Here is a 15,157-nt window from a genome sequence, read left to right on the forward strand (position 1 = left end):
ATGGAATCAATGTTGCACTCGCTGAAAACCTTGAGCTACGAAGTGGGTTTGGAAATGAATTTAAATAAAACAAAAATTATGTCCAACAGCACAAAACATCCAATATATCTCGACCAAAAACCTTTGGAATACGTCGATAGTTACATATACCTAGGCAAGCAAGTCTCTTTTAATAAACAGAGCAACGATCTAGAAGTTGAAAGAAGAATTTCAGGAGCATGGAAAAAAATCTGGAGTTTAAAAGAAATACTCAAGGGAACCTTGCCTATGAATTTAAAGACAAAAATAATGGACACATGCCTGCTCCCCTCTATCACTTACGGTTGCCAAGCGTGGAAATTCACGCTCCGGATAAAGAATAAAATTAGATCCTGCCAACGAAGTATGGAGAGAAGTATAACCAATGTGAGAAAAATACAGAAAATCCCACACTATATCATACGGAAGCATACTAAAGTCACAGATGTACTGAATTTCTCACAAAAGTTAAAGTGGCGCTGGGCGGGACATGTGGCCAGGATGAGCGATGACCGTTGGACCTCGAGACTGACGTCATGGCGAGGACCTGCCGGTATTAGAAAGAGAGGAAGACCGGTAACTCGTTGAGATAATGACATTCTAAAAATTGCTGGCAAAAACTGGATGACAATAGCCAAAGATAGAGACAAATGGAAAAGCCTGGAAGGGGCCTTCACCCTCACTTAGAGAGGGGTTCTTGCATGCCTGCACGTTTGTTTTATTTTTTTAGACTTAATGTTTTAATTTTATTTTCTATTTGTACTAAACCAGTTATATAATTTACGATTCATTTAAAAAAATCACCAACTAATGTTTAAAAGTAAAAATTGTAACAAATTCTATCTATGCGAGAAATAAAAGGCTTTTTATTTTATTTATTTATTATAACGCAACATTTAATCAAAATGTAACAGTAATAACTACATCACTCTACGTCTTTAAAAGACGTATAAACTTATATAATTTTCGTAACTCGATTGAAATGCGGTTGAAATAAGTAAAAGAATTGACGCGTAAATTAATCGTGACGTTCAGGCTACATAACTCGCCAGTATTTCCGATGTTACCTACATTGCTTAGGTAATTATCCACATATAAAGTGAAATTTCAGTAGCCATTGCTATAAATGATTAACACTCAATTTACTCATATCTTTTTTAGTGACAGTCTAAAACTATTGTTGCAAATAGCACATCCCTGTCCATAACAAATTTTTGTTTTCTACGTAATAACTCAAAACCGCAATAATTACAAAAAACAAATCAAATAATGCTCTTTATACACTTAATTGAAAGTCATATTTGTTCTCCAATTTTTGACGATTTTTTCCTGACTTTAAAACCAAATACGGATACGTCTGTAGCGATTGCTAGGATTCCAAAACTAGTCCCGTCCTCATGCTAACTGAGAGCATGGCCCTTCTGTAGCTTCGCTTAAAAGTAACTCTTTAGAATTTCCGTTTTGAGCACACTTGACACTTGTACGTTACCTTTTCCAATAAGCTCAGAACATCGTATATACCTATAGGACACCGAGTACCACACTGTCCGTATGCTCAGATAGGGTCCGATAAATCCCGGGGAAACCCGACATCGTTCAATATGCACATGATAGTAATACACCCCAATACAACCGGCCGAGATTAGAGTCCATGCCAACCGACACAAGATCGGATTGCCTCGGAACGTACGAGAAACATCGAAATGAACGTGCGAAGTAAGCTACCAATACATGGGTTATTTCCATATAAATTCAGCTGTATTGTATTTCATCGTAAACCCTCTTTTCCCCTTTTGAAATAAACCCCCATCACAAATAACAAAATTGCGTTTTTTATTAATAATGCACGCTGTAATGTCGACGGTAGGCTTAATATGGAGGTTTTGCTATTCAAACGAGCGCATGACAGCATTTGGATTTTAGAGACATAGAAGATCAAAGAGACGCTTTTGTCTACTAGGAAATTACAGTTTCAAATTATATTTTGCTTATTTGCATTGAATTTCCATTCGTCCTTCATTCACATCTAATTATCGTACAGTCAAATAGGCTACTCACTAATTCCATTAATTTGGAGCGGGAGCCAGTTCATTGGGACGAAATAAATACCATAGAGACAGTTGTACGTATTGGATTAATTCGGGAGCACGTCATATCCCGGCGTCACTTCACATCAGATTACATAGATTGATATTGGGTGGTAGTGGGAGCGGCACAACTATTTGTTTTTGTGTCGTCCTGACACAGCTATGGGAATGACGTTGGCTTTACACAGATTTTTCAAATATTCGCTGTTCGTGTACTAATTTTTATTCGGGGTTAGTATTTGTAGATTGTTTCACTAGTTGCAATCTGCTGTACAACAAATTCTATTTTTGGCCTCCAGCACTTCCACTAAACACGTGAGCATGTCAAGCCTGTGAACAGTCTATCCATATTTGATAACGCAATCAATGCATTGTGTTATGAAAGATGGAGTGGATAGAATTTTAAATTCCGACGTTCAATTTCAATGTAATTTTACATAATAGCTTCTTCGACGTTAATGAATGTAATTCCAATTGAGTGTCCTTGCCACCTCCGCACATTAAGTCCATTAATCTAGTCGTAGGTGCTCTTCGATTCTATCTCTCATGGTCGCAATGATGATACATAATTAATTGTGTACAATTAATCAACTTAATGGATTTATACGGTGAGGTCAGTATTCGTTGTCGAGCTAACCACATACCGTAGGCATTTAGTACTCAATAACGGTAACATTAAACAGAATATTTAATTTGTAATAACATTTAAATGTGGTTCCATGGATACAGAGGAATTCATTTTATATCACAAAAGCAAACTAATATTTATAAAACTGGAAATTTGCGCGTCAATCATGTCAGTTGGAAGGATTTCGATGAAATTGTTAAACAAAATAAGTTGTGGATTATCACAAATATTTCTTGGAAAAACATTCATGTTATCATTTAATTTTAAAATCTCGGTGATAACGACCATTATATTTTTATTTAATTGGAGATATCTAAGATATAAAAATAATGGTCACTCTATCCAAAAATTGTGGCCACTAAACAGTGTTCGTGTATGAAATATGTACTGCGGTAACACGAGTGGCTTGGACCATGTCCAATAGTTAAACTTTCCTTTGTTCCCAACAACAGGCAGATAAATTAAGCAATCAGATTATAGTACAAAACTGTGATATTCATTTATCAACTTGTACTTGACCGCTATTTATTGCACAATCAACATTTTTCTAACACCATTACTAACAATTACAAAGTTACGTTCAAGGTAATAAAATCGAGGTAATAGCGACAAAAAATAACTAGCTCATACGTGTTTCAAGAAACTGTAAGAATTTATTATTTGACTAAGAAGTCCACAGAAATAAATAAGGAACGAAGTTATGTCACTACAGCAAAAAGCTTTTTCAAGTGTCTAATTTAATTACGTTGTGTTATAACAAATTAGATACGCCAATTACTACGAATCCCTACTGAATAGGAAATAATAGTAAGTATGTAATATAAACAAAAACACAATCAAAGCAATCGCAGCAGTTGTATAAACAAACACACAAACTATTTGTTTACGTCTTCGCCATTGAAGGGAAATAGAAAACATAGCAAGGAAAGCCGCGTGCTAGGACGGTTTAACGTGAGTAATATTCTCGAAACGGCTACTATGAGAAAATGCACCTGTATGGCTTTAACTGGCCGAGTTGTTAACTCATCGATAGATTTGAATATGTAACGTATACCTTTGGAATTTATTAGTGACGTTTATATACCTGATATGTTTTACAGTCAATGTTGCAAAAGAATTTATCAGACATACCTAGTATTTTTTGGATAATACTAAAACATTGGGAACAGGGCAGGAAGAAGAAGACTAAAACACATAGGATTTAATAATGTCGATAAACTACAAAAGCAGCGTCGTCTCAACTTTTGTCGACAAGATATTATTGTTATCATTACATAGAAAACAAACTACCAAAGCTACAATCTCAAAACACAACTGCGATTCTGTAAAAGGAACGACGTAAATAATTCTATAATTCGATGAGTGCGACGGAACGCTTTAGCCAGAGGAACAGGACACTTCATTTATCTAATACTGGATTCGCTCGAGGCTCGTACTAACCGTCTATATTCCAACTCTGGAAAAAGGTGGGTGACCTATAACAAATGACAAAGTCAGGCTACAAATACAAAAATGTCTGGCGTTCTGTGGACAATGAACTAAGAAACCTTTTCTTTCCATTATTAATATACGCTACTCATATAACACGGCGTAACGGCGTAACGGCGTACTAGTTTATTCGCGCGAAACTTTGAAGGCACGATTAAATGATACGGAATGTATACAAAATATGAAATCGGCAGAGTGTGTTTCCATTGCACTCGACAGCGAGAGTGATCCGATTTATTTGCTATGTATTTACCGACCACCAAAAATTAACAAACAAGATAAAACTAGACAATTTCTCGAAGAATTACGTAAAGTATTAGAAAATTTACCAATAAAGAATAATTTAATTATATGTGGAGATATAAATATAAACTTATTAAAAAGTCAAGACTGCCGGGTAATGGAATATGAAACTTTATTAGCCGAATTTGGTTTAATTAAATGCATAAATAAAATAACACGTAAAGAAATTATGAAAGGAAATGTAGTCGAATCATGCCTAGACCATATATATATTAGAGCACCTTCAGCACAAATTAATTCCGCGGTAATACGTCAAAAAATATCGGATCACTTTCTCGTGTCTGCCGCAGTGCAGTGGAACCGCGCCACACAAAATAGTGTGCGAGCTGGCAACAGCGCATCGCGCGGACGCGGGCCATCAGCTGACGATCGGAGCGGGAGAAATATGCCTACCGCGAGTTGTCGCCGTGTTCTTGATAATCGGCTGGTTCGGGAACGATTATTGAGTACTGACTTTAAAGCATTGCTGTCTATCGAATGTCCAATTGAATTGTATAACTCGCTTACGCAGCTATTTATTGAGATCTACAATGATTGCTATAAAACTGTAAACGTTAGTATAAGCTCTAGAAATAAAAGTTGGGTCACGGATTATTTAAAAGATTTAATAAAGGAGAGAGATAGACTGTTCAAGGTTTGGTGCAATGATCCAAAGAATATGATAAAAAGATTAGAATATACAAAATATAGAAACAAATGTTATAAAACTATTACTAAATTTAGCAATGAATATGATAAGCAAAGTATTATTAACTGTAATAAAAATATTAAAAAGATATGGGATAGAATAAATATATTATTAGGAAACAGCAAGCAATCTCTAGATACTGTGATATTATCTAATATGCAAGCGCAGGGAAGTACGAAAGATATAGCGGATGGGTTTGCAACTACTTTTGATGAGGAAATCCAACAAATTAAACATATATGTAACGACAAATGGTTAAGTAGACACAGTTACGTACAAAAACCTGACATAAATATGAGGTGGCAACCAGTTACTCACAAATACGTTGCGAAAATTATCAAAAACATGGACGCCAACAAATCACCTGGAAGTGACCTTATACGTATGTCAGATTTAAAAATAGTAGCTAACGAGATAAGTCCTGTTGTAGCGAAGTTAATTAACTTATCCGTAGAAAAACATAAATTTCCCAAAAAATTGAAAGAAGCAATAATACGCCCTATATATAAAAAAGGCAACCGCAAGTTATATTCCAATTATAGACCGATAGCAATTTTATCCAGTATTGACAAAATTATAGAAAAATGTATAATAAATCAACTTGGTACATACTTACGCACACATAACATAATAAATAAATCACAACACGGTTTCCAAAAAGCAAAAAGTACTAATACATTACTGTCTAATTTTACCAACGAAATTAACAACTATTTAAATGATAAAAAGTTCGTAGTCGCAATATTTTTTGATTACAAAAAAGCCTTTGACACCTTAGAAACAAACACTTTAATAACATCTTTAGAAGAGTGTGGTGTGGAGAAGCCTCTGAAGGAATGGTTCAGAGACTACCTCACATCACGCTCTTACCGAGTCAAGATAGGCGACACGTTGAGCGATGAGAAAATGGTCCGATGCGGGGTACCGCAGGGCTCAGGAAGTGGTCCCGTATGCTATTTAATGCATGTTAATAGTCTGTGCAATGTGCTACAGCACTGCTCGGCGCATATGTTCGCGGACGACCTCTGCGCCATGCGGGCCGGTACGGACCTCGCTGAAACGTGTCGTCTGGTGCAGCAAGACGTGGACGCCGTAGTTAAATGGTCCCATGATAACGGCATAGTATTAAATACGGATAAAACACAATACATCATTATTCATTCACCTTACTTACCACTAAAGGATAATCCTCTACCACTATACACTCATACATTTGGTTGCATTCATGGTGGCCTTGTCAATTGTGGCTGCAAAACTATCCAGAGAGTAAGTTGTGTAACTTACTTAGGAGTTAAAGTCGACGAGCATTTCTCATGGAAAGAACATATAGATTTCTTGTGCAATAAACTTAAAACTGTACTAAGTAAATTTTATCACCTAAGTTATCGAGTTCCTACTAGTACCCTAAAAATATTATATTCATGTATGGTGGAATCAATAATTGATTACGCTCTTGATTGCTATGGACTTACATTCAAATCTCACATAGAAAAATTAGAAAATATACAAATTAGGTTCTTAAAACTATTAGTGGATAAAAAAACTAAAAATAAACATAAAACAGACTATTATAAACTATACAAAATTTGCAAAGTATTACCGGTCAGCATAAAACATAAGTACTTACTCGCAACTAATAGCCATGGTAATCGGGAGCGTAATTCATTGTTGACTAATGTTAGTAATAGCTATAACACCCGAACGATGTCGTCTGGTAAATATGTAGTACCCAGAGTTAATAATGTTTATGGGGACCGAACGCTAGAAAAGCGTGTCCCATACGTACTCAATAGCTTACCAGACGACATCAGAAACGAAAATAGGAAAAATAAATTTAAGATAAAACTAAAAAAACACCTACTCAGTACACTGCCTTAACTTTTTATTGTATTACTATCCTACTAACTACTTCTACTAACTAACTACCGACTACTTTTCTTACTTATGCTATATCTATACTCCGATTATATCTATATCTAATCTTTGATTTTCATACTTACGTACTTAATATTAACCTCCTAATACTACTTATATAGCTTAACATATATAATACTAATATTACATATATAATTACATATATAATACTAATATATATATAATATAATACTAATATATACTAATATATTAATTTTATAATTATTGTAAACTTAACTTAATAGAACCTATAATAGTAAGTCAATAGTTTAGAAATCTGATCCAACAGATAAACTGTGTATACAGTTTTGTTGGACATTTTATATTTTTTATAATGTAAAATGTACCTTCTAAAATGTACCTTCTAAGCAATAAGCAATAAAAATAAACATGACTTCAATTTATGTACAAATAATACGAAAGAAACAGAGAAAAATTCTAATATAAAGTTCAATTTGGGACACTGAAATTGAATTTCTGTTGAGTTTGCATGCGCACGTTTTCATTACGGAGTATGTTGAAAGGTTTCTTAGACATGAGATTCTGGTTAAAATTGTACATTGTATTACAAATGTACCTTACATGACTGACAAAGAGCATAGTTCCTTAAAAAAAACAGTCGAATATCAAAAACGAAATTTGAAAAGTCCCCACCGCAAGCTGAAGGAAATCAAGCGCAGCAAAGCTTCAAAGGAGACAAAGCTGTTCTGATAACAGGGGTATCTGAATAAACGTGAATACACGAACGTCTCACGAGTTGCATGTTATTACGGAGCTCACAATCCCGCGGCTACCACTCGTGATGTATGAACACTTGAATATGTATGGGCACGCAATTGCATCGCAGGAACCTACAGATTGACTTAAGTTTTGCTTGCAACAGTGAATGGTTTATGGAAAACTGTATTTGATTTATGCAATATCGTTGTTATTCCAACAAACACGTTTGGTTTGTTTGTAGTTGACAATGTTTGTGCAAGACTTGATTGTTTTAGGAAACGGATCTTTGTAAAAAACCGGCCAAGTGCGAGTCGGACTCGCTCACGAAGGGATCCGTACCAGAGCAAAAATTAGCAAAAAAAAAATCCAAAATATTTATTTTATTCTAGTTTTCAGTATTTTTTGTTATAGCGGCAACAGAAATACATCATCTGTGAAAATTTCAGCTCTCTAACTATCACGGTTAATGAGATACAGCCTGGTGACAGACTGACGGACGGACAGACGGACGGACGGACGGACAGCGGAGCGAAAACAATAGGGTCCCGTTTTACCCTTTGGGTACGGAACCCTAAAAAGGGAGAATACATACAATGTCACCGAAAGCAAATTATTGACCGTCTCATAATAAATTCGCCGCGAACAAATTACACAAGAAGGATTTAATTTCCATCTCTGACCTCAGTCTTGCTCCACATTGTGCAGTATCGGTGCATCAAACTACAACATTCAAGCAGCTTGAATAGGAAGCACCTAAAGTCTGCTAACAATACCGCGAGTTGGAACCTCTGTCAAACTATCGACGCTGGTTATAATGACATGGCGCATTACAATAAACAATGAGAAACACGACCTCGATAGCAGCACGTTGCTGTCGTTGAACAAGCTATTTTAATTATAATTGCCCCCTGACGTGCCTGCAGTAGACACGAGCAGGATATACCAACGTTAATAGCATTGAAAACAATAGCTGGCAATAATTCTGGCACAAGTTTTAATTGGAGGTAAATATAGGATAGTTTTTTAATTGTAAATGTGACAGCAATTTGTATTCGTTATAAAGGTTGTTCAATTTTGTTATTTAATTATTTTTGCAGTTTATAATATTTTGATTTTAATGCAGGTGCCAAAAATTGAAAATTGGAAGACATATGAGGCTCACCAATCGAATAATTATATACACATGAAATTCTGCGCATAATTTCGCTGAGCCTATATAAATTAAGGGATGTTTGAGATGCTTTGTTAGTTTCATGAAAATTTGAAGATATATGATTATAGATATATAGATATATAGTTCCATGCATTCTTGTCAGCAGCAAAAAGTGTAAGATTCAGGAATATAAAGAAAGCAATCAGTAAAAGAAACGGCTGAATCCTCAGCACTCCCGGGAGGCAATTAAGAGATCTATGTCAAAAGCCCCGGTCCATCCTCTGAATCAATACATTTTCAATTCACCAACCCTTCAAGATTCGTGAATCGGCTTCCCACTTATCTGATCCGAATCCGATAATTATCTACAGTGCAGAACGGTCCTTAATTTGTAGGACTTTAAGAACCAAAGGATCAACGGTGAACCTTTATATTGCACATGTGTGTGTAAGGCAAATAGTCGCAAATTAAAGGAACTGTTGACTTAAGCTGACAAATCCTCAATAGATAAGATGTCTGTCCTTATTAAAATCCTTAACTTCCGCTGGTACCTAATTAGGACAAGAAAATGGAGACCTGTCTCGGTGACCTAGATAACTAAATTAGGATCTAAGGCATTTTGTCTTTGTCGAGGACAGAATACACTAAGAACTTGGCAGGTTTATATTGGCCTAAGATTTTGAGGCTATTTCCTATGTATGTTTATTTGTAACGTCAACTATAAGATATGCAGTGGAAAACTCAAATATACACAGGCAAAGCACGGCTAGTTTTAAATGTAAATATGAATATTATTGGAATAGTCAGGTACATAAATAATTGATTAACATTCAGTGCAGATAGTATCGAGTTAACGATGGCCATAAAGCATTTTTCGCGTGCGCGACCCGAATACCAGGAGTAATGCGTACTAATGTTAATAATGAATATTCAACAAGGCTAATAATAAATGGAAATTACATCCGCACTGACAGCGAAATATATCTAATTTCAAAGGTAATTTAAGATCCTACAGTAAATTAACTCGATGTTCACATTTGAATATGAAAATTTTCAAAGTAGTACTGATGTGGTTCTATCTATTAGTATATTTTATTTGCACTTAGGTATAAAAGGTTAGATGAGTGTACATAATTGAAATGTCAACATGTCTTTAAAAAATATTGAAACATCCCTCACTTCCGTTTAATTTCCTTCAAGAAAAGCAATAACATACCAAAATGCCCAAAAAATAAATTGTGAGTTTCCTTAATTATCTAGGAAACCTTGTGTAATGATGGATGAACACGATAACAGCTGCGACGCGCTCGTTTAACCAAGAATTTCGATTACACAGACGAGAAAATCCCTCTAATACTGCTAATGTCCGTCTAAACCGGTGCAGTGGTGTGACAGTGGAAAAATTCATCCTGGCAGACCAGTAATCAGTCAAGTTTTAGCTGAGCATTACTGTAATGGGACGCCCAAAGCGAATGCCGCTTTGTCTCCGTACACAGCGGTTTATGTAAAGGAGGCCACGGAGTCGGCGTTTGTACACAAGTAATGTACGTTGTGTGAAATTGCTTCCGTTGCCTCTAATCCAATTTACTAACGGCGGGGTGTGTAAATTGAGGCGTGATTTGAGTGCAACAGTTACGTTCAATCGATTTTAACATTTGATATTATAACATTCTTGAATGTATGTAATTTTCACAACTACTTTTCTTAACACTGTAAAAATAAGAAAATATTTTGTTTTTACGTTGATCTACGTAAAAATTCGGCCACCAAATTGCTCCTTTGAACTTTCAAATTAACACTTAATCATGCGTCATCATAATTAAATAAATAACCCACGTTTAAATCCGTAAAAATAAGTTCTGATTTATTTTCAGATTAATTCTAAAACCCGATACAAACATCGCTGTTTTCGTAGCTTGAAACTAATGCCGTCGTCCGCGCTTTTTGCTATCAGATAATTCAACGCTATTTCACGACGCACTTTTTCGTCTTACCGTGATCACTACACAAGGATTTACACGGATTGATTGCAAGGAACCAACAGAATTCTTAAATGAACACAGAACAAAATGCTTTAAATACATAAATTCTGTTGAAATAGGATAATTGGATATTGACTGGCTCACATTCCTGGTGAATGTATATACAGAATAAATCTAACGGGTTTCTTTTCCGCAAGACGTAGGCTTATTCGACGAAGTAATTTTGAGAGTAATGCAATGTAATTGAACAGATTTACTCGTCGAGGAAAAAAATATTGGGATGTATTTCGTTCAAGTAACGAGGGATTTGTAGAGCAGCTTTGACATCAATAGGTTTGTTTGTAGGAGAAAACTTACTCTGGATAATGATTCCAGTTCTAAGAGAAACGAACGTCGCACTAACGACTGCGATGCTTACCTGAAACAGAGAGAAACATCTGTTAGCGAAGTAAAACACATTGTTACTGTAACATTGTCAGAAAGGACTTAAGCGGGGCGCCTGGAAACTCGTACAATAAACCCATCAAATGTATTGTAAATATTGAACCAAAGTACTAGACCTACATAAGATTTCTATAAAGTTGCGCCTTTCTCGGAACTAGAATATTTCTCATAAGTACATAAAGTCTCCGTTGAATTCTGGCTCGCCAACACTATGAAATGCTAACGTCTACGTGACATAACACAATTTGATTTCAATGCAATATTATCAGCAATCAACTGTGAATTATAGCTGAATTATTTAGGGAATAAAAAGCGGAAAGTTAGGTGAAAGAATATCAAGGCCAAAAGACGTGTTAAAACTTTTTAAGTAAAAATATTTTATGTCGCTAAAATTGGATGGATAGGAGGAAAGCCGAACTTTCCTCGTATCGAAAACGAATGGGAATAAATGGAAAATTTACAATCGTACTATGTTATAAATGTATGCCACGTTTAGCAAAGTAAAATTGACGATTTTATATCAAAAAGTCGACACAAGAAGACACTGTCTAAGTGACGAGTGTCCAAATAAATGTGTGAGAAGCAACAGTAGCTACCTATATCTGTGTGAGTGATCAGAACTGTGACAATAACTGCGGATGGATGGACACGTGTCGACCCTCGTCTCACTAATATTCAGGATCCTCGCTGGCCAGGAGTAGGGGTTTGGGTATTCGGCATACTAGGTCATGCTAGATCGTTACGCGGTATTAACATCAAGGTGAGATTTCACACTTTAGTTTTAATGAACACTATCCGTTTTCTGATGTGTGCCGTGATATTTTATGTAATTTCAACGAGACAAGTTAGATGTTTGAAATTTAAAGTAAACTTATATTTTTAACAGAGTGTTTCTTGAAGAATTTGCTCAAAACACGGGTGAAGCTACTGGATATAAATATTTCTCATATTGATAATTTTATACTTCAATTAAGACCAAAAGCATATCCTTCACTCCCACTATCTGAAAGTAATAAAGATAAATTGGATCTGCACTAATAAATTCCGAGTGTGTGTCTGGTTCAAGTGTTCTTATCTGAATCATAATTAATTTAAAAAGCTTCGTTATACAGAGGCATCTCGTCGGACGAGCACTTGACCGTCTTTCAGGCTATCATGCTTCACAGATATTTCCGATCTGCCTGGAATAAACTGAACGTATACCCAAAAAATATACGTTAAACGTAATAACGTCTTTATTAACTTTTATTTCATTTTTGTTTAATAGAAATATATTTTCATGTAGTCTGAAAAATTAAAAGTAACTTTATTGGTTTTGATTTACTTCTACTTTTGTGTCAAAATGTTGCTATTTTTAGATAGAACTCTACCTACAATTAAGCTGCAGGTAATGTCCTTCTTTCAGGTAAGACAATTATAATTAAAATAAAGCATTGAAACAAGAAAACAACTTACTCATTTAACTAATCAGACTAACGTCAATGTCTGCGTTAAGTAAAAGTCAAGTAAATATTTACTTACACCCATTACACGCGCCGGTACTAATAATATGTAAACAAATATAATGAGTAAGTAATGAAAACTTGAGACTTCGGAAATAAAACTTAGTTTTCAAGTAATTAAGTCTTAGTACTTATCTTTTCATAAATACTACGATTAATGATATATCTATTTTTAACTTCAATGATAAGGTGAGTGAATGAACGGAAATATTGAGAAGAGTTTTATGTGATTCCTGAAACTACTGAGCAATCGTAGGAAGTATTTTTGACGTTACCGTAACTGGAACACGTTCTTCTATATGATATAAGGGACATATGCTGTTTAATTAACATTACATGCTTACAAACCTGGTAATAAAACGTGCTGAATTAAAGGAAATCGACTATATTTAATTGCAACACAATAAATAAGAACTATTATCAAAGCAATGACATTGAATTAGTTTTCCTTATTAAATTGTGTTAATCGAGTAATAATTACTACTACAATAAAATTAAAGATCGTAAACAATTTATTCAAAACAAGGTCTAGCATATGGTATGGTAATAACGTCGATTTATTATATTATGTAATTTTAGGTAATATTGAAGCAGTCAGACAGGCAGTCGCTACTTGTTAAACACTGGTACTCAAACTTGAAGCTGATTCCAACATATGTAGTTGGGAAAACGCTAGGCGGATGATGATGATGTCATTTTAAATATGAAGCACCACATGAGGATTATATAGTAGACTAGACCTTTAAGTATATGCTTATTGTCTAACACCTGCAATATGCAATAATAAAAACGGATAATTATACAGCATGCTATACAATAAGAGGTACCACCTGGGTAGATCCCACGATGTTAATTATATCACCAATATTAAACTACAAAACTTAATAAAATGAAAATAATAGCTTACACTATCTTTCATAGTTCTGACGTTTGATATTATGATTAAAGATGTTGATGAAGCTTCTTTTAATACATTACTCTTGCATTGGCTTCGGTTCTAAGTAATCCTAGTTCTCAATCCTAAAACCTAATTTGGAATTAAATATACCCATTTTTGTATCCCAATTAGCTAATAATATTAAACATATTGGCGCAGCGCAACATTTTCATTCATAATTTCAAACTACTCGTTAACAGAAAATGAATATTAATTTCTATAATTAACTAATTAGAGTGCGTTGTAATGAACACTAAATAAAGCCAATGCTTTCAATTTCATTAGATAATATTTGTCATTAAATTATTTCCATATTAAATGGGCTATAATATAAAAGCCTTTGGTCATCATTGGGATAAATGGATGCGGCACTTTCTGTCATAATGAACTCTTAAATTAATTCATCTATAATATCATTTCAATACGTAATGTAATGGAAGCTCAACTATTTTCAGTAAATATTTCAAACCATTTTGTTGGCAAAAACATTTTAAGCATAATCAGGTCATCTTTTAACCTATATTCCATACAATAATTTAAAGCCGCAATAAAATGTGTAAGTTCTAACAAAATCACGACCAAGATCTAGAGCAACCATAAAGCCGAGAAGAGGCCCACAAAAGATGTCTCTCCACAATAGTAAAGTGACGGTGCACAAAATGCACTTCAAAACTACTAAAGACTGGAAGCGAATTACTCTTTGTATTGAGGAATGGAATGGACGCGTCATCATGTGGGAAATATAAAGAATATGTGGTCATTGCACAATAATAAAACGGTGTATTCTCATTTTGTTTCGTCTACAAGAAATATTGACCTTAAATGAAAGCCTTGAAACAGTAAACTTCGCTCTATTAATCATAGCCTCGGCACAGACTACTCATTTTGAATTACCCATTGAAGGAGTATTTTTACTCACACATGCGAATAATTTGTGCTGTTGTACGCACACTTTGAGAGTGTGCCTAGACCCTAATTAGTAACAAGGCTCAGTTAATAAACGCGCATGTCCCGGATTCGGAGATCGGGCCTCTGGGCCGGTTGATCCTACATATCGCAGCCAACCGCACTAATTGTACACGTCGTCGCGTTGACCCCCAACTGATGGCATACCCGTATGCAAATGAATAACTAGGGTGCTATATAGGTGTAATGTCGGCAAGGACGCATAATTAAAAGGTAACTTAATTGGGCAATGTTCTCGCCAGTTAGTTAACCAGTAATTTGTTATATGAATGGCCTCTTTGTAAACCCAATTTGTTTTACTGAGAGGTCCTTATTTATATACGAGTT

At 34.9% G+C, this 15,157-nt stretch overlaps 2 protein-coding genes across 3 annotated transcripts in view; one reads left to right on the plus strand and one right to left on the minus strand.

Moving 5' to 3' along the window:
• Positions 1-15,157, minus strand: part of LOC124637160 (furin-like protease 2) — a 194,111-nt gene that overhangs the window by 120,138 nt on the left and 58,816 nt on the right. The window lies entirely within an intron of this gene.
• Positions 4,353-7,293, plus strand: LOC124637161. Its single transcript, XM_047173515.1, has one exon. The coding sequence runs from the start codon at positions 4,403-4,405 to the stop codon at positions 7,088-7,090; it is 2,688 nt and encodes an 895-aa protein (XP_047029471.1). The 5' UTR covers positions 4,353-4,402; the 3' UTR covers positions 7,091-7,293.

Source organism: Helicoverpa zea, chromosome 15, assembly GCF_022581195.2.
Source record: "Helicoverpa zea isolate HzStark_Cry1AcR chromosome 15, ilHelZeax1.1, whole genome shotgun sequence".
Classification (NCBI taxonomy): domain Eukaryota; kingdom Metazoa; phylum Arthropoda; class Insecta; order Lepidoptera; family Noctuidae; genus Helicoverpa; species Helicoverpa zea.

Excerpts from the sequence above, each read along its gene's own strand:
- LOC124637161 (XM_047173515.1), top strand. The coding sequence starts at position 4,403 with ATGAAATCGGCAGAGTGTGTTTCCATTGCACTCGACAGCGAGAGTGAT.